General features: G+C 38.8%; 1 protein-coding gene across 1 annotated transcript in view; it reads right to left on the reverse strand.

The window, feature by feature from the left end:
- Positions 1–24,096, reverse strand: part of DIAPH3 (diaphanous related formin 3) — a 503,156-nt gene that overhangs the window by 92,796 nt on the left and 386,264 nt on the right. Inside the window, exons 26-27 of the mRNA XM_075199796.1 lie at positions 21,159–21,254; positions 20,625–20,684 (exon numbers count right to left, since the gene is read on the reverse strand). Coding sequence (XP_075055897.1) covers positions 20,625–20,684; positions 21,159–21,254 — 156 coding nt within the window. The remainder of the gene's footprint in view (positions 1–20,624; positions 20,685–21,158; positions 21,255–24,096) is intronic.

A 24,096-nucleotide genomic window follows, 5' to 3' on the forward strand; every position in this document is an offset into this window, starting at 1 on the left:
TCATGAATTGCAGAAAACCGCAGTCCCCATAGTGATCTATGGGGACTGCGACGCTGCATGATATTTGCAGTTAGGCAGTTAATGCATAGCAACTAAACTGAAAACCGCTGTTTCCACATGATTTAAGCGCTTGATCAGATTGATGCATAGACCCCATTGACAGGATGGCAGCTATTACATTTTCGAACCAAGAAAACACTTATAGGAGTTAGCTTAGGGTTAACCATAATAATCCATATAGCTCATAAAAAAATTGTAAGGAACAAATGACAGGGTAATTTAGGTCCAAGAAATGAATCGTTGGGTCAAATGCAGTTATAAAGCAAATGAACATATAAAATGCCTAAGTTTCTGTATCTGCTGTAAAAATATATTGTGCTTTCCATATGCAGCAATTAAAAGCACCTGGATATATATATATTTTTAAATGCTTAAAATACTACTGTTTTTATTATTAGTGAAGTGTATTCCTGATAATGATGTTGCCACGTGAAGGATGGTGGAATCGTCTATTATTTATAAAGCTAAATGATTGTGCCCAAAACATCTTGAGACAGAAATCAATGAAATCTCATCCCAAGACAGAATTTGTAAGGCTAAGGTTAGGACTGTCTGCAGTCTGCTGAAACTTTACCTGGCTGAAAGAAATGTCACGTACAAAAAAAAAAAAAAAAAAAAAGAGAAAAAAGGTAAAAAAATTCAATGATCCAGTAACAAAATGAAAGGATTTTTTGACAATGCAGGAAAATATGAACAGAATCACTGACTAGAAGCAAGAAGCTGTTATTTCTATTTAATACTTGAAAACTTCACTGCTTTTTGATGGAGGTAAGTTTACTGTCATGGCTCAGCTTATTTCTAATAAGGATTTTTAACAATTGCTGTTTCAGATACCATAAAATAAGTGTGTCTGGTAAAGACAAGTTTAACAACTAAAATATGTAATATGAGTTCTTGATTAAAATGCATGTCTCTTTACAGAGCACAATATCCTTGAGTTTAAATAAAGCCGACTCTGAAGTTTCTCTTTCTATTTCCACCTACTGCATTACCATTATCAAAGATATTGAAATGCAAAGCACCTTTCTTTATTTAGCAGCATTCAGAATTGTAATCTATCATAACAATTTTCAGAAGCAATTATGAAAAGAAAAAAAAAAGGCGTGTTATGATTGCAGATTACACGTTTAAGAACACAAAGACATTCAAGAAAAGTAGAACATATCTGTTAGAGGAATTAATTCTTGTATTTTTCAACAATTAAATTAATCTGTCTAGTGGATGTATACAGACTATACATTAAGTTGCCTGGACAAATCAGGTTGCAAATTATGATTTCATTGTCGTTTGTGTCTCAAATAAGTGGGCGATATGGAGTGGTGCTGCTGTAAAAGGGTTTGTGGTAAGTCCGTCCCCTGGTAACATAATTAAGTAATAAGGAGATGGTTATGCATGTACAGAATAGTATAGGGTTGTGGGTGTGGAAAAGGTGGTCGGGAGGACTGATAATATTTATGCAGTAAAGTAGCAAAAGATAATATGTAAAACTTAATTATGGTGTCCGAAAACATAATACCAATAATAAAGTCTGAATCATTAAGAATCAACAGTAGCAGAATCAAATAACTTGGTATAGAGCAGGAATAACAATGTGGAACCGGTAAATCAAAAGTGCACTAAGTGAGGTAAGTGGGTACCTCTATATTGATAAGAACGCCCGTCTATCAAGTAACTACGCGAGTAGAGCCTGTAAATATAAGTTCTGGGGCAAGGTGTGTGTGGAGAATGAATGATTCACTTCAGTGCCTATGAGGGTTTGTTGTCGGCTAAAAAACGATTCATAGCTTTAAATGAGCCACCTTCCCGTTCATGCGGTCCAGTCATGGGGAAGCGGGAGCGGTAACGCTGTAATTTGAACAGCTGTGGTAATCCAGTACTGCTGTCTCGTCTGGCACTGTAATAGGCATTAAGTTCTTAACCTCTCAAGCTTCCCCACGGCCGGACAGAAGGAGCAGGAACCAAGGCAGCACGGATGCGAGTGCCACCTCCTTCAAACCTATAGGAGGTAAGAGCTGCCACACTGCTCCAACCGATGGCAAAGAAAAACCACTGACAGTTAAAGTTACTACTTACGGTTATGCTGCCTGTCATTGTTTCCATTGAACTTTCCTTTTTTCTTCCATTTGGTACACGGAACTTTTACCAAATTATAATAAAATACCTCTTATACCATTATTCTCGTTTCTATATGACACCTATTTCTGAAATTTCCTAGGTCATTTAAAATGTAGCAATACCACCCACCTACTACAGCCACTGACTTGGAATTATCTTTGACAACCATTCTCCTTTGTCCTTACCATTCAGTCTATCTCCATAATCTGTCTTTTCTATCTGTGGAACACGGCCAAAAGTAATACTCAGGATTTGACAAAACAACTAATCTATCATTTTAATAATTTGCATCGACTAACCTTCACTTAACTGTCCTTCCAGTCCAAATGCTGTCTTCCTTCCAGTTGGGAATGTCACTATCTCCCCAATTGTACAGTGCTGGAGAATGGGAAGGGTAATTAACAACGTTGGTAAAATGGTGTAAATGAAGCACAGGACATAGTAGTTTGTGATGCACTTCACAGCAAAAAAAAAAAAAAAAGTAGCGAGGGTGTACAAACAACATTAATTTCACTCGTAAAGTTTCAGTTTAACAGTGAAGATAGTCCTAAAAACCGTATTTCAAATTGGCAGCTCTGGTGCAATAATATGTACAATGGCTGCACTGTACTTATTGCTGCATTAGCATGTGACAGTTGAGGTTTCTTAGCATGCCTATGTACTGTCTATGAAACAATTCCTTACAACATAAACCTCAGCCTGGAAAAAAAAACAAAAAAAAACATACTAGCCCCCTCTATGTGAGTCCATCACATTGACAAAATCATTGCTTAATTATGCATAGCAATAGACATACCAATTCCATACAACTTGGAACTGGCACCCAGAGGGAACACTAATACCTAACCTATTTCAGAAAGCCCATGTGAGATTACGGACTGTACTGGTCCTCTCTGTAGTCAATATCTGCTCTGAAATCACCCCAGAATTCTCTACACCGCCTTATGCATTTCCCTCCTTTTGGATAACAGCTGCATACACACCCTATGAGGACTGTACAGAGACAAGCAATGTAAGATCTCTAGGACACATATGAGAGAATTTTAAAAAATGTGTTCCACTTCATGGTTTATTATTTCTCTGCCCAATTATCCATGTCTCTCTCCCCATTTTAGTTAAAGCATTTTGAAATTTTGTATTTTGCTTGAATATTGTATGTGTACATATCAGATTGAATAAATAATAAACTCTTACTTACAGTCAAGTCCATAAATATTGGGACATCGACAATTCTCAAATTTTGGGCTCTATACGGCACCACAAAGGATTTGAAATTAAACTGACAAGATGTGCTTTAACTGCATACTTTCAGCTTTAATTTGAGGGTATTTACATCCAAATCAGGTGAATGGTGTAGGAATAACAACGGTTTCTATATGTGCCGCCCACTTTTTAAGGGACCAAAAGTAATTGGACAATCGACTCAAAAGGTATTTCATGGACATGTGTGGGCTATTCCCTCGTTATTTCATCATCAATTAAGCACTTAAAAGGTCTGGAGTTGATTCTAGGTGTGACATTTGCATTTGGAATCTGTTGCTGTCGACTGTCAATATGAGATCCAAAGAGCTGTCACCATCAGTGAAGCAAGCCATCATCAGGGTGAAAAATTAAAACAAACCCATCAGAGAGATAGCAAAAACATTAGGTGTGGCCAAATCAACTGTTTGGAACAGTCTTAAAAAGAAAGAACGCACCAGAGAGCTCAGCAACACAAAAAGACCCGGAAGACCACGGAAAACAACTGTGGTGGATGACCGAATAATTTTTTCCATGGTGAAGAAAAACCCCTTCACAACAGTTGGCCAAATCAAGAACACTCTCCAGGAGGTAGGTGTATATGTGTCAAAGTCAACAATCCAGAGAAAACTTCACAAGAGTGAATATAGAGGGTTCACCACAAGATGTAAACCATTTGTGAGCCACAAAAACAGGAGGACCAGATTAGAGTTTGGTAAACAACATCTAAAAAAGCCATTACAGTTCTGGAACAACATCCTATGGACAGATGAGACAGAGATCAACTTGTTCCAGAGTGATGGGAAGAGAAGAGTATGGAGAAGGAAAGGAACTGCTCATGATCCAAAACATACCACCTTATCAGTGAAGCATGATAGTGGTAGTGTCATGGCGTGGGCATGTATGGCTGCCAATGGAACTGGTTCACTTGTATTTATTGATGATGTGACTGCTGACAAAAGCAGCAGGATGAATTCTGAAATGTTTCTGGCAATATTATCTGCTCATATTCAGGCAAATGTTTCAGAACTCATTGGACGACGCTTCACAGTGCAGATGGACAATGACCCGAAGCATACTGCAAAAGCAACCAAAGAGTTTTTTAAGGCTAACAAGTGGAATGTTATGCAATGGCCAAGTCAATCAGCTGACCTGAATCCGATTAAGCATGCATTTCACTTGATGAAGACAAAGCTGAAGGGAAAATGCCCCAAGAACAAGCAGGAACTGAAGACATTTGCAGTAGAGACCTGGCAGAGCATCACCAGGGATGAAACCCAGAGTCTGGTGATGTCTATGTGTTCCAGACTTCAGGCTGTATTTGACTGCAAAGGATTTGCAACAAAGTATTAAAAAGTGAAAGTTTGTTTAGTTTGTACCATTACTTTGGGCCATTAAAAAGTGGGAGGCAGATATAGAAACCGTTGTAATTCCTACACCGTTCACCTGATTTGGATGTAAATACCCTCAAATTAAAGCTTAAGGTCTGCAGTTAAAGCACATCTTGTTAGTTTTATTTCAAATCCATTGCGGTGCTGTATAGAGCCCAAAATATGAGAATTGTGTCGATGTCCCAATATTTATAGACTTGACTGTATATAACCTCCATCTGTACTGGGAAGCCGCGGTGAAGAAGCAAAGAGCAGTAGGAGGAAAAGAAAGGGGCTAGACTTCCAATGCAACGTTGGCTGATTGCAGAGTCCTTCATACTACATTCCAGAGCATAGCTTGGGCTGGAGAGAGGAAAATGAGCAAGAACCTGCTCCCAAGCTATGCTGCAGAGCAGGAGAATTGAGAGGAACAGCACAGGAAGCTCAGGAGAGTGACAGGGAGTGCAGCATGGTTGGTGTGGCTGGTTCCCCTCCCCAGAGTGTGTCCAGGACCTGTGTTTAGAGGTGCTATGATGTCCAGAGTTGTTCCATTGTCCAGAGTGTGTTCAGTGCCAGTGTCCAGCAGTGATTCAGTGCATGTGCAGCAACAGAGAGGTTCAAGTGTCCAGAAGGTGCTAGGAATCCCGTGAGGTCCAATCATGCTGAGGGTATCCAATGTCCAAGTACTCAGTGGGTAGCTAATATCCAGAAATCAGGAGGGGATCCAGTGGCCACGTTGACTCCTGCAGAGTATGCAACCCTATAAGAAAGAATTCACGGGGCGTCCTCCGAATACCTCTGAAGACCTCACAGGATGCTGCAGCACCCACGGTGTCCAGAGACACGAGGGCCTTAAGAGTCAGCGACTACAGCCTAGTGTGCCCACATCCAGATACATCTCTGAACCCCTGTGTGACCCAGCGTGACCCGTCAAACTATTACTACTACACATTAGGACGAATCTCCCCAGTCAGGCGTGTTTCTCCTTTACTGTGTAACCACACTCAATTAGTCAGGTGGGGGTTTCACAAGTCAATCCCTTGTAGGAAACTGTAAAAACTGCTACCCTGAGGACTCCAAGCAAGATTCTAATAAATGAATTATATCAGAAACTGAGGTGAAACTTCACTCAGACACACATCAATCAATATTCATCCTGAACATGTAGACTTACAGGAGTTACAAATAAATACATTTCCCGGACATATTTAACCAACTGTGGTTAAAGGAAGTAAGTCTGGATCGAGGGAGTGAACTGGTAAATTATTAACAAGGATGCAAGGGAGTCAAATAAGTGTTTAACACTAACCTGGAAAAACAAAGCAAAGGAAGAAAGCAAAAATGCCAAGCATGGTCTTGAAGGTTTTGGGGTTGTTTTGCAACCACAGGACCTGGATCCTTGCAATCATTGAGACCGTTATAAACTTCTGTTTCTCTAGAAAAATCTGGTGTAAAGAGGAGTCATCTGTACGACAACTCAAACTTGGCCAAAAATGTATCATTCAACAGGACAAACACTCAAAGCACACCAACATATCTACAATGGAATGGTGAGCGAGACAAAATTCCTCAAATGTAAAAGGAAAAACCCACACAGAATACAATTATTTCAATCACTACACTAGCTGCTAAAAGTGGTGTTTATAAAAACTACTGAACTGTGGGGAGTACATACTTTTTCACACATTGCTGCTTCATTTTGGCTTATTTTCTGTTGAATAAAAAATGGGCAAGTTAAATATTTTATGTATTGTCCCATGCGATTAGATTAGGTCACTGTTAGTCTTGTACTGATATTTAACAGATCTTAAAGCCTGACAAACAATTGTTTAGATGAGTTGTCAGTGCTACCTACATGAAATGTTAAAAGTTATGAAGTGAAGTACTTTTAAAATACTTACACAGTTTTGGGAGGAGATTTTCTTTAAAAGATGCTATATTAAAAGGATCTGCTCATAGAGGCCAGTATGGCTTTAGTATAGCTTTCCCACAAATCAATTGTAGTACCGTAATTTAGACGAGACAAATCACAGCTCTTAAGAGTCTCAAGATTAACTTTTAGTTTACTGTTGGGGCTCAGATGTTCAAGAAATAATTATTTTTTCAAATAAATTTAACAATTACAGAAAGCAGTGTAGGCACCAGGTCATTGTGAATTGGTCATGGTTTATCTGTACATGTTGGTGAAAAAGACTGTAATTAACAATGTATTATGTAATAGAAATTGTACAGTTATTGTGCCTCTAATACTGCTTATAGGCAAGGCTCTTGCTATGTCGGTTCTATTACTATTTGATAACTACTACAAGAAGATTTGTGTGCAGGATTGTATTTTACCACACAGGCACTAATGTCCAGAGCGGCATCTATAAGGAGGGAATCTGGAAATTGTTTTATCATCTTATGTGTGGACTTTCACTTTTAATATCATCACCATATATTTATATAGCGGCACTGATTCTGCAGCGCTATATAGAGAACTCATTCACATCAGTCCCTGCCCCATTGGGGCTTACAGTCTAAATTCCCTAACACACACAGACAGAGAGAGACTAGGGTCAATTTTGATAGCAGCCAATTAACCTACCAGTATGTTTTTGGAGTGTGGGAGGAAAGCGGAGCACTCAGAGGAAACCCACGCAAACACAGGGAGAACATACAAACTCCACACAGATAAGGCTATGGTCGGGAATTGAACTCGTGACCCTAGCGCTGTTTGATACTTCACATTTATAAACCACCTCAGTATCCTTGTAAAAAAGGTATAGTGGAATTAGATACAGGAGATAGAAAAAATAATGTGTGGTTGAGGAAAGGTTTTTAGTGGAACAATATACACAGAAGAAAAATAAACAACATTTAAACAAGTAAATTCACAGCAGTCCATTTAAAGTTAAACTGATTAACATTTCCCTCTTTCTTGGGCTTCCCAACCGGCTCCAAATAACCCAGCTGACTGTTTAAATTCATAGCTATATGCCAGCATCAAAAGAATGTACAACAGGAGGAGATAAGAATATTAAGGAAGGGAATCATGCAAGTTACAAGTTAAAGGGTACTTCTTGTAGTGATAAAAAAAACCACACCACCTCCCAGAGGAATGCGTAAAACAAAGAAGCCTTGAACACCATATGGGGACTAGTTCTGTAGCACTGCAGAAAAACTGCACTGCAAAAAAGTAAAGTTGCATTTCTAATCGCCGCTTTTTGCAAAGGTCAAACATGTTTTTTTTTCTTAGTTGTTTGTCATTAAAGGCTGGGACAGTGGCTACGGCAAGAAGCAGTCCATGCAAAGACTACTTCTGGGTTCTGTCCCGGCTTGCATGTCTGTAGGCCAGCGCATGCATCCACACTACATATGGAGAGATACCTCAGCACTCTCCTACGGACCTCTATATTAGGTTAGAGCTGCACAGACAACCCTCAGATGGTGTTTACGGCACTAGCTTGTTTAATAGCTCAATTTCACCATCCCCAGAGAAAACTATGGGGACAGACATATTAATTGACAACTTTACTGATCCCCAATTTTGCCAAGTCAACCAGTCCAACTTAGATATCCTTTATAAATATGCTCCTATGTTTTCATGCAATTCTGAACATATGAAAAGTAAATCTGTTTAAACTGTTTTTGTGCAGATTTGATATTACTATATACAAAAGGCACAAAAGTTACAATTATGCATTTTACTGTGTTTTAAAAGAAACAAAAATTTTGAAGGAAAAAAACAACAACACTCGAAATATATAATAGTGAACCAACAACAGCTCATTGAACCACATGACATGGTTGTAAAATCATAATCTGACTGAATTTCCCATTCAAGTATGTCACAGCTGCTCCATCTCAACATTAAGTTAATGCTCTAGCATATTAATGGGGGAATTAAAGGGCAAAAGTTTTTGAAGGCTCTGGTGTGTAAACATTCAGACTTTTATTTTATATGTAATAGCTAGTGACATTTTTAAACCTAGATTGCATCTTGACACATCTGACTCTCAACGTTTTATTCAAAGATCCATATACATATGTATGGAAATCTCCCAGTCTAACAAAATATGCAGTATTCTGCTATTTTTCAAATTGCCCAACAGAATTGTTACTCATCTAAAGATACATTTCCTTAAAATAAATTTTAGAATTTTGAAAGCTATCGCCATAGACAGCTTGATTCATTTACTCACTACTGGCCTCCCCAGTCTAATGTTTTAAATGAATTATTCATTTCAGAACCTAACATTCTGATCTCAAGAAAATTCCTCTACTTCAACAGCCAAGAGATGTTCCTAGCTAGCAATCTCTTAATAGAAATAGGAATCACAGAACAATCAAAACTGGATTTATATTCTAAGGTTTCTACTTATATTTCAGGATCTCTTGACAGCACTGTGGAATAGGTTGGCGATTTATAAAAGCTAGTAAGAATTCTACTTGGTCAATCAGTTTCTATGGTCAACACTTCCTATGTGTTTCCATTAATAGGTATGCAAAAACAAAGATAAAGCTGAAGTTTGGGCCTTTTCTGTTGGAAAAACACCCTGGAGTTGAAAGAGCATTATATAAAGTATTCAAGACAGGAGATGTCCTTAGTAAATCTCTTTGTAGCCTGAATAGCAAAAAGCTCTGTGCTGTGAGAGCATGTGGGAATAACAGTAAAGGTTGTGAAGTAAGCACTGCTGCAGGGTATTGTTTTAGTGTTTTTGTTTTCCTTTAATACAACAGGTGAAAATGGAAAAAGTAGAGTAGCAACATCTTAAGTCTCAGAAATTGGGAAACTTCATCAATGTGCACTGAATTAGAGTCTAATTAGCAAAATGTTCAAACCAACTTACTGTATAAGACAGCTCTAGATGGATATGCAAAGGAAATCTATAGCCATAAACTTGGTCTGCTCATTACTCTTCTGTAGAAACTTGTCTTGTGTTATTAAGTCTATCTCTCATAATGAATGCTCATACAAATCATGGAGCCAAATGTTGCGATATCTTTTACAGCAGTCCCATAGTTTTTCACTGTATGTGCAACACAAGTAATAATGTCCAGTTACAAATACAAACTGAAGAAACAAAATAGGGTACATAAAGCTTTAGGGAGAGCTACAGGAAACAAATGAAATTATGTCTTCAACCTTTATGCTTTCAGTTGAATTGTTCTATATCACATCAAAACTAAAATGATGAAAGTAGTATTTTAGAAACCATAAAATAAAAAAATGTCCTTTTTCTGAATTCTCTCTAGAGAGCAATTTTTTTATTACAGTAGTTATCCATCACTGTAATTCGGCTGCCCTATGACAATGCCTATATAGCACCAAGTGCACGGTAATTACCGGATTTCTTAATGCCATGCACATGTCCAGGACACAGCCCCAAAACATTACTGAACCTCCTACATGTTTAACTGCAGGGAATGTGTTCTCTCCTTTGAAAGCGTCATTTTGTTGTCTGTAATTATAGTGACAACGTGATTTACTAACAAAGTTCTAAATTGGTCTCAACTGCCCACCGGACATTCTTGGCTTTTTCAGGTGTGTTTTAGCAAGCTCAAGTCTGGCTTTCTATTGTTTCTTTCTCAGCAGAGAGGCCCTACTAGGTCTCCTATAGATGTCAATTAATGGTTTAAGATGAAATGGTCATACCTTGCATCTGAAGGTCAACTTTAAACGGTTTAGCAGTTGATCAAGGAGCTTTCTCCAACATCAGTGTTCTCCCCAGGACCTTTTTCCTGGGTTCTTCACCCAGCTGTTATTACTTGCCATGCTGCTCTTGGAGCCCAACAGAGTCCTATTATAATAGAATAAACCAATGTTTCTCCTATTAGAACAGACACTTTGTGAGCACTAGTCAGCAGTTTGTGTGTTAGACCACTGACCACCTGTATGACCAGTCCTGGCAGGTGTGGGCAATAACCTCCAACATTTTTTCATTGCTATTGTAAAGTATTACTAGTGCCCCCACCCGGCTGCTTCTTAATGCCAACCGGCTGGCAAAATTTTCTGTGGAGAACACTGAACATTCATACAATTCTGCACTGTACACAGGAGAATGCATACTGTTCTATATTCAAGCTTGTTTGATTAGTGATTGTATAGATTGCAGATATCTGTTACTCACCACAGGCACGTTCAGTATCAAAATGAAGGAGAATCAATTTTCTGGAAGAAATGGTGTATTAATAGAAAAAATGGGAATGGTAACAATATTTTTCACTACGACTGTGTCTATGTACCACTTTTAAACTACTTACCCAGGCCGTGCTTGGAAACAAGAATAATCTTTGGTAGTGGTAGGTTAATTGGCTAGTGAAAAAAATAGATCATAGAGTGTGTCTGAGTGGTAAAGAATAAAGACTGTATGCTCCAATGTAGCAGGGACCGATGTGAATGTTTAAATATGCTCTATAAAGCACAGGTGGCGCTGTAACTATAATTAACCTTGGTAAAAACATGCAGCATGGTAATTAACACAACGGTGCATTACAGTTCAGTATGTGTCTACAAAACTCTCTGTTACAAAACTGCATATGGGTTATGATCTAAATGAGGGAGACGTTTGTTTATGATGGCACAGGAAGGACAGAAGATCAATAAACGCAAGTATTTGGCTTCACAAGGACATGCTATTTTCTTCAAAGACGTAAAATGTAACTCATGCTCACATCAAGATATGTGATAGTGCAAAAAGTTTTGAGGGTAATTTTAAGATGAAATACTGCAAATAATTCATTGTTAGATATTTTGTAGGTTATATAATTGTTTGAGTGAATTTTCTCTACTGTGCACACACCATTGGCAATGTAATCCATATACAAGCTACTTATTAACATTTGGGGATAAAATGTCAAACAAGGATATAAACAAATAGTTTATGGAATTGCATATGACTAAGTGTGTTTGTAGCTTGTATTGAAAAACAAATGTGAAGTTAGATAAGTGGGTGCAGGTCATTTCTTAAGTATATACAGATATGTATACAGTACATTGTACCACAGTATACAGCTACACCAAAGGAAACTCAGCACTACTTCTCCCCACTTTCATTCAATTGCACATACACTGCGCATTGCTAGCAGAGCATGTGGGCATAGGAGTTTCCAATAATGCTAGTTAAGGATCATGTGATTGTGGGGTGGTGGGAGGGGGCAGGGGATGATGTTAGGGCGCAGAGCATGAGTGCATTACATTCTAGCATTTAAAAGTAACACAATATCTTTACACCACCGAATGGGGAAGTCTAAGTCTATTTTGTATGGACATTGCTGTGGAGATGCCGGTCTTCCGTATTGGTGAAGGATGGTGGGGACAATAAAACATGGTCCGCAGAAATGGCATCATACTGCTGTACAAGTTGCAGTTGTTAGCCAGGAAAAAATATGCTCAGTGTCCCTGACTGCAAGGTGCCTACAGCACAGGAACATGTGTGAGGAAAGGTAAGCGCGCATTTGGCCTCATAGAAATTAAACTAAAAGAAGTTATAATTTCTGTTTCCAGGCAAACACTGACTACCTGCATTCTTTTAGCGTTTCTTACATTACTGTCACCCATTTACACTTTCAGGAGTGGTAAAAAAAAGCATCTAAAATGAACTTCACGCTATCAAAATCTTTAAAGTTTCGGGCGCAACATCTTTCTTTACGGTCTTGTGAAAGTGGTGTTTGTGCACACACTTGTCTACTTTTGTAATATATATATATATATATATATAAATAAAAATATATGAAACAAAACCAGAGAAAAATAAGCCCGCGCTCGGTATATCCCACATTATATATGGTACCAGCTGCTTGGCAACAAGCCCGCGCTCGGTATATCCCATATTGTATGTAGTACCAGCTGCGTGGCAATATAAATGCCCATATATGTATACAAAACAGAAGGAAAGTTGTCAGCGCTTATCCTTTAAACTGCATATCTGTGTGTGTCTAGCAAAATGAAAACATGAGATATTAGTTCATATTTTGATCAAAAGACTTTAGCCTGCATCCCACGTCAAGGGTACCTCATTATATGCAGGTCCTACACTGACCTATATGCTTTAAACACTATTAAAATGCAGTTAAAATCAGATGCACTCACCTCCCAGGTAAATGTGCCTTAAGTGTGGCTCACAAGCCAGCCTTTGCTAGATGTAAACCCCTATACCTGGGAGGTGAGTGCATCTGATTTTAACTGCATTTTAATAGTGTTTAAAGCATATAGGTCAGTGTAGGACCTGCATATAATGAGGTACCCTTGACGTGGGATTCAGGCTAAAGTCTTTTGATCAAAATATGAACTAATACCTCATGTTTTCATTTTGCTAGACACACACAGATATGCAGTTTAAAGGATAAGCGCTGACAACTTACTTTCTGTATATATATATATATATATATATATATATATATATATATATATATATATATACACACATATACATACACATATACATATACACACAAAAAAAACACTACAAAAGTGCAACCCTGGTGTAGTAAGGACCACTGCTTGCTATGTTAACATGTCTCTTATAGAAATCAAAGCAGAGGTGCCGCCCCACTCATTTCTCCCTCAATCTACCGCTTTCACAAGGCAGTAAAGGGAGGTGTTGCTTTGTTTCCAAAGTCTATTTATTTACTTGATACACTAAGATGGCAGTCAATGTACATTCTACTCTGTATTGTAAATTAGTGGAATTTCTTTTGCATGTATATGAGATTTTGTTTTAACCTAAAAGATTACCTAAACCCAAAGGAAACACAATATGTGTAAAAGATAAGATATTCAAGTGGAATTAGATGCTATCAGCATGAACACTCAGAGGAAAATTGATTAATTCTTTTGAAATAGCTCATTCTTTACTGCACTCACAACAAATGGTTTAAGAACACAGATGAGATTAAGAGAACACAACAAAAAAGAAAATACTTCTTCACCTTGTTCAAAATATAACTTTTTAAAATAGACACACCAACACGAATTACCATTGCAAAGTTATAGGAGATTGTGGTTAAAAAAATCACTATACCATAATGTTTTGTGTACTTAACTAAAACTCAATCAGTGCTTTAGAAGTGACAGGAGAAGTTAAATCTAATTTACATTAGTTTGAGACTACACTGGAACATGTTCCCCTTCCTGTGTCAAAAACTGGGACAATATGACTGTCCTGTCAAGTAGTACATATTGAGATTATAATTGTGAGCAGAGGGCAGGCAGCAAGCGTCTCTCAAAGTAAATGTATGCTTTGTAGAACACCACTGAGAAGTCAAAGTAAGAAAACTAAACAAGAATGTCAGAAGTGCTGTGTTTTATCGATCTAAGAACCCACCATCACAAAGGTATACAGGTATAACCGCTAGGAAAAAAAAACTATTTTCAATTTGCATTTAAAACATATAATTTGAAAACAATATTAATAACTTTTTTGCTATGACAGTGAAGGTCAATAAAGTCGATTGATTACTAAAATCTTCATATATGCGATTAGAATGAACATATAATGTAGTCAAAATGACTGAGTGTGAGCGTCTTACCCTCAGCAGTGAGGGCAACATAAAAACATATGATTAACCAACGCATGTCTGAACTTCCTGACACATGACCAGGCAGATTTTTATGTTTTGGTGATGTAGAGGTTAAACAACTTCTCATTTATTAATCTACACAAATGAATGTGATATTTCCTCCTGACTGATAAAGATTCCCTTTGATAAAATTCCCCTATTCACATTTATTCAATTAGAACTACTCAAAATAAGGAGTCCAAAATGTAATTAACTAATTATCCAAAGTACAGGGATATAAAATATTTCTAGTATATACAAGGTTTGAAGCCATTATAATGTCCAGGGACAAAAGAACGTGTTTTAGGTTTTCTTTTTTTTAATCCTTATGGGTCTATTTACTGTAATGTGGCGATAGTAAAGAATTCTTATTGTAGCGACAGAAAATTGAGGATTATACTCACCGTTAATTTCCTTCCCTTGAAATACTCCATGGTAGCCCTTACAATGGGTTAATCCCTGATCAGCTAGTGTAGACAGGAAGAAATTTGTCCCACTTGGCCCCTATATAAGGCAGCTCCTCCTCTTTCTCAGTGTCTTTCGTAACTTCCCAAGCCGTCCTATACATAACTACAGAACAAGGGTGGATAAATATAGGGATGCCCTGGAGTATTTCAAGGAAAGAAAATTAATGGTGAGTATAATTCTCAATTTTCCTTTCCTTACTCCATGGCAGCCCTTACAATGGGATATACCAAAGCAGTACAAAAATTGTGAGGACAATAAAACCAACACCTTAATAAAGTCAAACAGAAAATGTATTCACAGTGCTTGTTGGAGAATCTTTCTCCCAAACTGTGTTTCTTTAGAGACTGAAACGTCAAGAAGATAATGGCTAGAAAAAGTGTGCACAGACGACCATCCGGCTGCCTTACAGATGTCAGTTGCCGATGCATGTGTTCTATGTGCCCAGGAGGTTGCTACCACCCTAGTTGAATGTGCTTTCAGTATTCTAGGTCCTTTCCGCCTGTAGGCCTGTGCAATCACTTCTCTGATCCAATTTGCCAATGTGGGTTTGGATGGGGCCTGTCCTTGTGAGGACCTTCCGGAAGCACAATAGTTGCTTTGTCTTCCTCAGATTTTTTGTTCTGATGATGTACGTAGATTTAGCCCTCACTAGGTCTAGAGTGAGGAGACGTGTTTCGTCACTGTTAGCGAGATGAGGACAAAGATGGCAGAATCAGCTCCTGATTGATGTGGAATGAAGATACCACCTTGGTAAATAATCCGGATTCGTCTTCGGAACCACTCTGTCTTCATAGATATTCGACGAGCTGAAGTGATAGCCACCAAAAAGAGTACCTTTAGAGTGAGGCATCTAAGAGATATGTCTTATAACGGTTCAAATGGATCGTCTGTTAAGGCATCCAAAACAATATTAAAGGTCCCAAGGGGCTAAGAATGGTTTCCGTCTTGGGCGTAACCTCTTTAGTGCTTGAAAAAACTGGAAAATAAGACTCTGAGACGCCAGTTTGATATAAAGAAGGATGCTAAGGGACGATACTTGTACCTTCAGTATAGCAGGTGCTAGTCCTTATAACAAAATCATCTTTGAGAAATTCTAACACACCGGGCACACTGGCAGACATGGGATCCTTCGCCATGTCTCCTGCCCAACAGATAATTTTTTTCCAGATTCTGTAATAAATCACAGAGTAGATTTTCTTTCTGGCGTGAATTAGAATGTCTAGTACTTCATCCGAGACCTTTTTGGATTTTAGTAATTGGCTCTCAGTCTCCATGCCATCAAACTCAGGGAGTTTGGATTTGGATGTAAAACTGGAACCTGATGTATGAGGTCTTGCCTGATCGGTAATGGCCATGGATGTTCCAGCAACATTCTCTGTGCTACAGTGAACCAGGGACACCTTGGCCCGCCGGGAGGATTGCTATCACCTCCACTTTCTCTTTCCTTATTTGTCTGAGTATCTGAGGGATGGGAGGAAACACGTACCCCACTGTATTGACTAGGCATCTATCCCTAGGGCTCTGATGTCTCTATGACGGGAGTAGAAGAGGGGTACCTTGGTATTGCTTCCCGTTGCCAAAAGGTCTATTTCTGGTGTTCCAAATCTGCATTGTACCAGCTGAAAGACTTCTTCGTGCAGCTCCAACTCCCCTGGGTGAACTTGGTGTCTGCTCAAGTAATCCGCCACTATGTTGTCTTTGCCTGCTATGTGAAGGGCTGAGAGAGATCTCAGACTCGCCTCTGCCCACGCCATCAGAGCGGTTATTTCTGCCAACATTGTTCTGCTCTTGGTACCACCTTGCTTGTTTATGAAGGCAACCAGAGTCCTGTTGCCGGAGAAGACTCCTAGATGCTAGTCTCGTAGATAGGGCTGGAAGCATTGAAACGCCACCCAGACTGCTCTCATCTCCAAGACATTCCCCTGAAGAATTCTCTATTCTTCTCGCCAAGTGCCCTGCATGACCATACCTTGCATATGAAGACCCCAACCTAGTGCACTGGCATCTGTGGTAAGGATATACCAATCTGGTACCGAAAGGGTCACACCTTGTTTTCTCAGGCCCAGGAGCTGTCACTAATGTAAGGACTGCCTGGCTGACCTTGAGAGATTGATTTTGGAGTCTAGAGACCCCACTGTATGATCACACTGCGCAAAGAGGTTTGCTTTAAGAACTCTCATATGCCACCTCGCTCATGGGAGTATTCCTATTGTTGAGGAAAACATACCTAGGAGGCGTAGACATGTTCTCGCTGACACACGAGTTTGGATTTGAATCAGGTGTGCTAACGACTAGATCTTGCCGGCCCTTTCATGAGAGATGCAGACTTTGTCCATACGTGTTTTTATTTGCACTCCTAGAAATACAAGCTGTTGGTGATGGAATGTGACCGGAATATGGAAATATGCATCTTTTAAATCTCCTGTTTCTAGAGCATTGAGAATTGTGTTGACAGATTCCATCCTGAAATGTTTTGCTCGCACATAGCAGTTGAGAGCCTTTAATCTAGCACTGTCCTGAAGGCACCTGATGCTTTCTGGACAAGGAACAGTCTGGAGTAGAACCCTTTCTTTCTCGTGCTGACGGTACTGATACAAGAGCTCTTGTTCTCACCAGGCCTCTGAGACTTTCCTCCAATGCCTGCCGTTCTAGGGAAGATGAGGGACTTCTTGATTGAATGAATTTGTTGTCTACAGGGTATACATGGAATTCTATAGCATATCCCTTGGTGACTATCTCCTGGACCCATTTGTCTTGTGTGGTCTGAATCCAAACTTTTGCAAAGCGTGATATCCTGCCACCCACTAGTGTTAGTAGGGACTGGATTCGTAGATAGTGATTGGGGTTATTGGGGTCTTTGCTGTCCTTGCTTCCCCCTTCTTGGTCTGAAGAGCTGAAAGGACTGTCTTGCCATATTATCCTGTTGTCTAGAATATCGTCTCCCCAGCCTGTAGGTACGGACTTCCTTAAATTGCTATTTTGGAGAATAAGAAAATAAACGTCACCTTTCTGTCCTGTGGTAATCCATTAGTTTTGCCACTTGCTAACCTCTGCATAAGGTTATCCAGTTTTTCGCCAAACAGAAAACTGCCTTCATATGGAAGCGTTGTCAGACGGCTTTTAGATTTGTGATCCGCCACCCAAGGACGTAGCCAGAGCGCCCTTCTCGCTACTACTGCTGAAGTCATGCTCCTGGAAGAAAACACAATCGTATCCAACGCAACTTCACACAATAAATCTATACTTTTTTGCATAATCTCTAGGGATACGAGAAGATACTTTATTTATCTTATCCTCGATATCCGTATATAGAGTATTGGCCCATAGTCTCAGGGCTCTAGCTACCCAAGCCATGGCTACCCCAGATTTTAGGTTTATGCCTGAGGAGATAATTTCTTGAAGGAAGTCTCCAGTTTCCTATTTATAGCATCTTTCAATGGACCCCCATCATCCTATGGGAGAGTGGTTCTTGAGGATAGGCCAGCTATAGCTGAACCCACTTTAGGCACTGAACACCATTTCAGCATCTTCATCCTGAAAAGAGATGCGACATGTGATTTAGCCTCCCCATATTAGGATTACTTTTGTCTAGAGCCTGACGTTCTTTAGTAATCAAAAATGTAACTACTTTATGCGTATGGAACACTCTAGACTTCACTTGGTGGTCTGCAAACAATGCATCCTGTGGTTTGATTGGTTCTGCTGGCTCTTCTATACCTAATGATTTGTTAAAATGCTTCAGTATAAAATGTACAGTAACCAAATTAAACATTCTGGGCTCCTCTTTCACCTCAATCTCACTATCTGCGTCCGAATCCCATTCCCGAGTAGAGCTGAATGTTTTGGAGGATGGCCCTGGCCTTATTTCCTCCATGTCTTCCATTGTAGGGACCCTGGCCCTTGTAGCTCTCTGTTCTGGGGCCTGAAACTCCTGCATTGCTTTAGCCATCCATGAAAAGAACTGCCTGAATTGTTCAGGGGGGACAGGTTCCCTACAGTTTCCGGGGTGCATGATACACATAATGGGTCAGTACAATCCTTCGGCAACCTGTCATCACAGGCTGCACACATACGATTGTTCACTTTACATTTCCATTTTCCCTGCATAAACTCCACAGAGGTACTGTAAACACATAGAAAATAAATTAAGTAACCTATCCTTAGGAATAAAAAGAACCCCTTACTAAGGGCTTACCTTGGGGTGTCCTTCGGCTTTTTTGGGGCAGGTTCTTGGTCCATAGTGCACTAATAGCTGCCAAGTCCTGCAGCTTCCAACACCAAGCAAACACTGAACCTCATTGATAATGGGCTGCAGCTGCTTAATATGGTGCCTGCTCTCAACATAATCATAGTGAGTCTTAGCATACTTATCACCTGATTCTTTCCACATGTGAGTCTGTCAGAGAATCAGCGCTGCTGGCAATGTATAGCGCGTGTGCGCGCACTGTCCTCCATGTGCTCCTGTGTGCACAACCCCGGGAGTCTCATAAGATTCAATCAAAGAGAACACCCGTGCCCAGCTGAAACTGCCCTGCAGCCAGCCCAGAGGAAAAAGACATAACCTCAGGTAAGCCCTCTCAAATAACATAACAAACAACAATAACAAGCACTCACTACACTATCCTGTCCTAACACTGCTGACACAGGAAGAAAAGACACTGAGGAAGAGGAGGAGCTGCCTTATATAGGGGTCAGATGGGACAAATTTCTTCCTATCTACACTAGCTGATCAGGGATTAACCCATTGTAAGGGCTGCCATGGAGTAGGGAAAGTAAAATCAGTTTAACCCACAATCTACTTAGAAAACATTGTTGGAGCAGCGGAGTATCCCGGCGATATTAGCTGTCAGCAGTAAGTGAAGTTTTGCAGCTTTGCCAGTCAGAACCTTGACAAAATGTAATGCCCTACACCACTGTTTCATATAATGCAACTAACCACTAATCTTCATCATCTTCCACTTACAATAAGCATTCATTTTAACTCAAAATATTAAACTGTAGTTGGAAATATTGACATAGCTGTAATATAAGACAAACTTCAAGTAATGTTTTTTGTTTTTTAAAAAAAATAAAATAAAAACTAACTGCCACACAGCCTCATCAGAAGGTTGCAGTTATGTACATGACAAAGGAGCCATTTTTGGTTCTGAGACCAATATGTTTTGTGTAAGTAATAAGCTTGTTATGCTATTAGTTATGTCTGGTGTCACATGGGTGTTTTAGAATGCTGTAAGAAGCTAGTTTTGAGGCACATAGCTTGCAGGTTTTTTCATGGCTGAAGTGCTTTAAAGTGAGATGCATTTCCCACTGAATGTTATTTGTCCCAAAATTAGCTTTTGATTGCTCAGTTTTTCTGGCTGTAAAAACACTGAATTCTAAACAACCCTGGTGACTCCAGTCATGTGACACTATTATTCAAATGGTTAGCGCTTGTGGTTTGAAAACATGTGTACGAAGAGATGACGCTCGGTATTGCCAGTGTTTCATGCCTAGGGCAAAACATGGCTGAAGAGATACATAGCAGGGACTTAATTTCTGTAAAGAAAACTGCAACATTCTCACGAGTGTAGTTCCTCACATCTGAAAGGCTGTGATAATTGACATTCCCAAATTACAATACTAACAAATGTTAGTTAACCCGTTTTATAGCCATGCATGAAATGTTGAACAAAGCAGCATGCACAGCATAGATAGAGGAAGACTTGTCAGTACAAGACTAGCAAAGCATGGTTAGTGTTACTGTCCTTTGCAGTAAACACGAAGCCAAAATCATAGATCAGCAGAATAAAGACAGACACAAGCCTGTAATACATGAACAGGTTTCATTACCATGGTTACAAGCCTTTAGAATAGGTCTCCCTGATGACGGACTGAGATTGTCCTGTATATCTGTAAAAACCACAAAGATATTTTTATAAAATTCAATCTTCATACTTTTGATGCCGAAAGAGTGCAAGAAATCTGTTTAATTTAATCTTAAATTATGCAATATAAATGATGGACTAGTGTACCAGATGAATATTTGACATAATAAAAAAATGTATCATTATGGCACAACCTATTTAATCGCATTAACATATACCCTAGAGAGATAAAATACATATGGTTTTGAAGATGAGTCTTGTCATAATCAGAAGCTTATGGTAAGTTCAGTACATTGGTTTGCAAAGTGGTACAGACATCAGCCAACAGGAATTAACATCTTTCCTGACACTTGTCATTACACTGAGAAGGATTACGCTTGCTGCTGGCACTTTAAGCACTTCTTCCCGGTAGCACTGTATTTATGATGAATGTTTTAGAAGCACATGCAGAAATAAATGAAAAATCTGCCTTGGAATAGAGGAAAGGTACTCTAGTCACCTTTGGGTCGAGGAGTCCGTTTTCTCCTGTCTCGGAAAGCAGCTCCGGATTGCAGGGCCTCCAGCAGGCTATCCATCACTCCAGTCTCTTCACCCTCTGTAAAGAGAGATTGAGGGAATTCCATCAGCCCTCTAGGTTACCATAGTAATGTCAAAGACATACAGACAGATAAAAAAGATCACTCTGTTATGACTAAAACCAGCAATTTTAAAACTAGACAACCTTTTAACTGACTCATATATCATCCTTTTCTTAATAAAATCAGTCTCATTTTGTTTTTTGTGTTGCTATCTAGTAAAGTGGACTGAAAGTTCAATTGATTTACTTCAGGCCCTAGGCTTTATAGCCAGTGACAGTAATCTCAAAAGGAATATGGCTTCTGTCTTATCTTCTTTTTTCTGAACCCTGTGTGCTAAGGTCACTCATAAATCATATGTCCCTTGTGAAAAACTGTAACTTTATCTCTCCCTAAAAAGGAATCAACTGTAGTTATATCTGACTTAAGAGGACCCAAAGGCGTTAAATGTAACAGCAACTCCCTTAGTGCACCTTTATCTTCATTACATTATCCCTAATGTATTTATAAAAATGCACTTAATTATTAAAAACATGTACTGGAGAAGAACAAGCTGAAATAAATGTTTATACCAAGTCAGTCAACCAAGTGGAAATCTTCTACCTTTTTCCGTGTATGCAGTTCAGTGAGTAGTTTATACACACAACAGATAAAAGACTTGGCTGAAGCTGAATGCATATATTCTAGATGTACCAATTATTTATTCACTACTTCATTAGCAGTCATTCATGAAAGCACACTATTTGTATTAGTCCAGGGCTGTTTCACAGACTCTTCATCAACACATGATTTGCTTGATTACAACTAAACTACACATTCATATATCCTAGACAAAATAATGAATGTGTCATTTGCATTTCAATGAATGTGAAAGATGATGCCCAAATTGATATCATGGTCACTAGAGCATGGAAAGGAATATATACACACATGCATATATGTAACACATACCTATATACACACACACTTCTTCAGCTGTGTGTAAGGTGAATCATGTTAGGACTTTTGGTGTGGTCAGCTTAATAATATATGTTGCAATATGTGGAACTAATATTCTGTTTTCAATATAGAAAAGTAATTAGAACAGCATTAACTGTCTGTATCTAGTATCTGGAAAGTCAAGAGTATCCATGTTTCTTTTTTTATACAATATTTTATTTTTTTAAACAACCCACATTTTATATATATATATATATATATATATATATATATATATATATATATATATATATATATATATATATATATATATATATATACACACACACACACACACACACACACACACACACACACACAAACAAACACATGGGAAAATTACTAAACTGCGGGTTTGAAAAAGTGAAGATGTTGACTATAGTAACCAATCAGGTTCTAGTTGGCTGTCATTTTGTAGAACATACTAAATAAATGACAGCTAGAATCTGATCGGTTGCTGTAGGCAACATCTCTACTTTTTCAAACTCGCAGTTTAGTAAATACACCCCTTGTCGGCTTATCTATAGCAAGATTTAGGACCTGATGGCTAGTGTATAGTAATGCCCACACACCACTGCTTTCTCATTGCTGGGGAGATATCTGATGTTACCGACAGCTCCTGGCGCTGATTTGTGTCAGACAGAACGTGATGACCCCCGTACCGCCACCGATATGCAATAACCGTGCCAACATTTTTCCAGAAATGGGCTAGTAGATAAAAACAGTGCCCACGTCACTGCTTGTTTACATTATACCAGTAGCGCCTACGTTAAACAAACGCTTAAACTATACCATCATTACCTATTAATAAAATAAAAAGGTGACCATTATATTACAAAAGCTTGTGTAGGTTATGCTTCCCAATATACATTCTGCTTCCCATATGCTCTCTGGATCTCCCTGACAGGAACTGGCTTTTCTATAGAATGAGATGGAGGTGTCAGACAGGCATGAAGCATGAACAGCAGCTGACTCATCAATGTGCTTCTATAGGAAGGCCGACACCAGGAAACACCATAGAGGTTGTTGGAGACAGGATATATGATGCGCAATGGCAATGCATAGCAGACAAACTCCCTCCCTGGTGACTTGTGCAAAGTAGACAAGTCTGCTCAGCACAGTTAATATTTAAAACCCCTGACGCAAGAACACGGAGAACCTCGAAATGAGTAAGAAACTCCCAGGATTTTCCTGAGAAATTCTAGACAGTTGGGATATACAGACATGCAGTATTGACCTAAGCTAAATACTTCATATAGAGCCATGAGTTATAGATCTGGACTAAATACTCCATAAACATCCATGCAGAATGCTTCTGAACTGAATACTCCATATATAGCCACGCAGTATAGGTCAGAACTGAATGCTATTTTTACTGCTGAAATTGAATATTGCTAAAATGGATATGCAAAATATAGCAGCAAAGTATGGATCTCTATTAAATATTCAGTATACGGCCCTCAGGTGGTTTTATTTGAGCTGTCTCTGAAGAAGACAATGGAATAGTGGTTTGGGCTAGTAAACAAAACCATAGGTTATGAACAACAGGAATACCTCATTAAAATCTGCAAAATAGAATACATACATATAAGTGGTTAAAGTCTAGATATGCTATTGGGGATAGTGTTGGTAATTCTTCTTGAAATATTTGAAGCCCAGAGCTCAAAACAATGGGTGGATTTCCCTATGCTGGCAATTAATATTGTGCAACCAAGATCATATATTTGAATAATTATATCAACGTTAATTTAATGCAATGTTATTATTTTACAATGATTAGGGGCATTTGATAAACATGCCTCTAAAGTTATAATGACTTCTGCCTTTTTATATACATATTACATATTTGTAAAGTGCAAAAATACATTTGAAAATTGGAAACCT

This window comes from Mixophyes fleayi, chromosome 2 (assembly GCF_038048845.1).
Source record: "Mixophyes fleayi isolate aMixFle1 chromosome 2, aMixFle1.hap1, whole genome shotgun sequence".
In the NCBI taxonomy this organism is placed as follows: Eukaryota; Metazoa; Chordata; class Amphibia; order Anura; family Limnodynastidae; genus Mixophyes; species Mixophyes fleayi.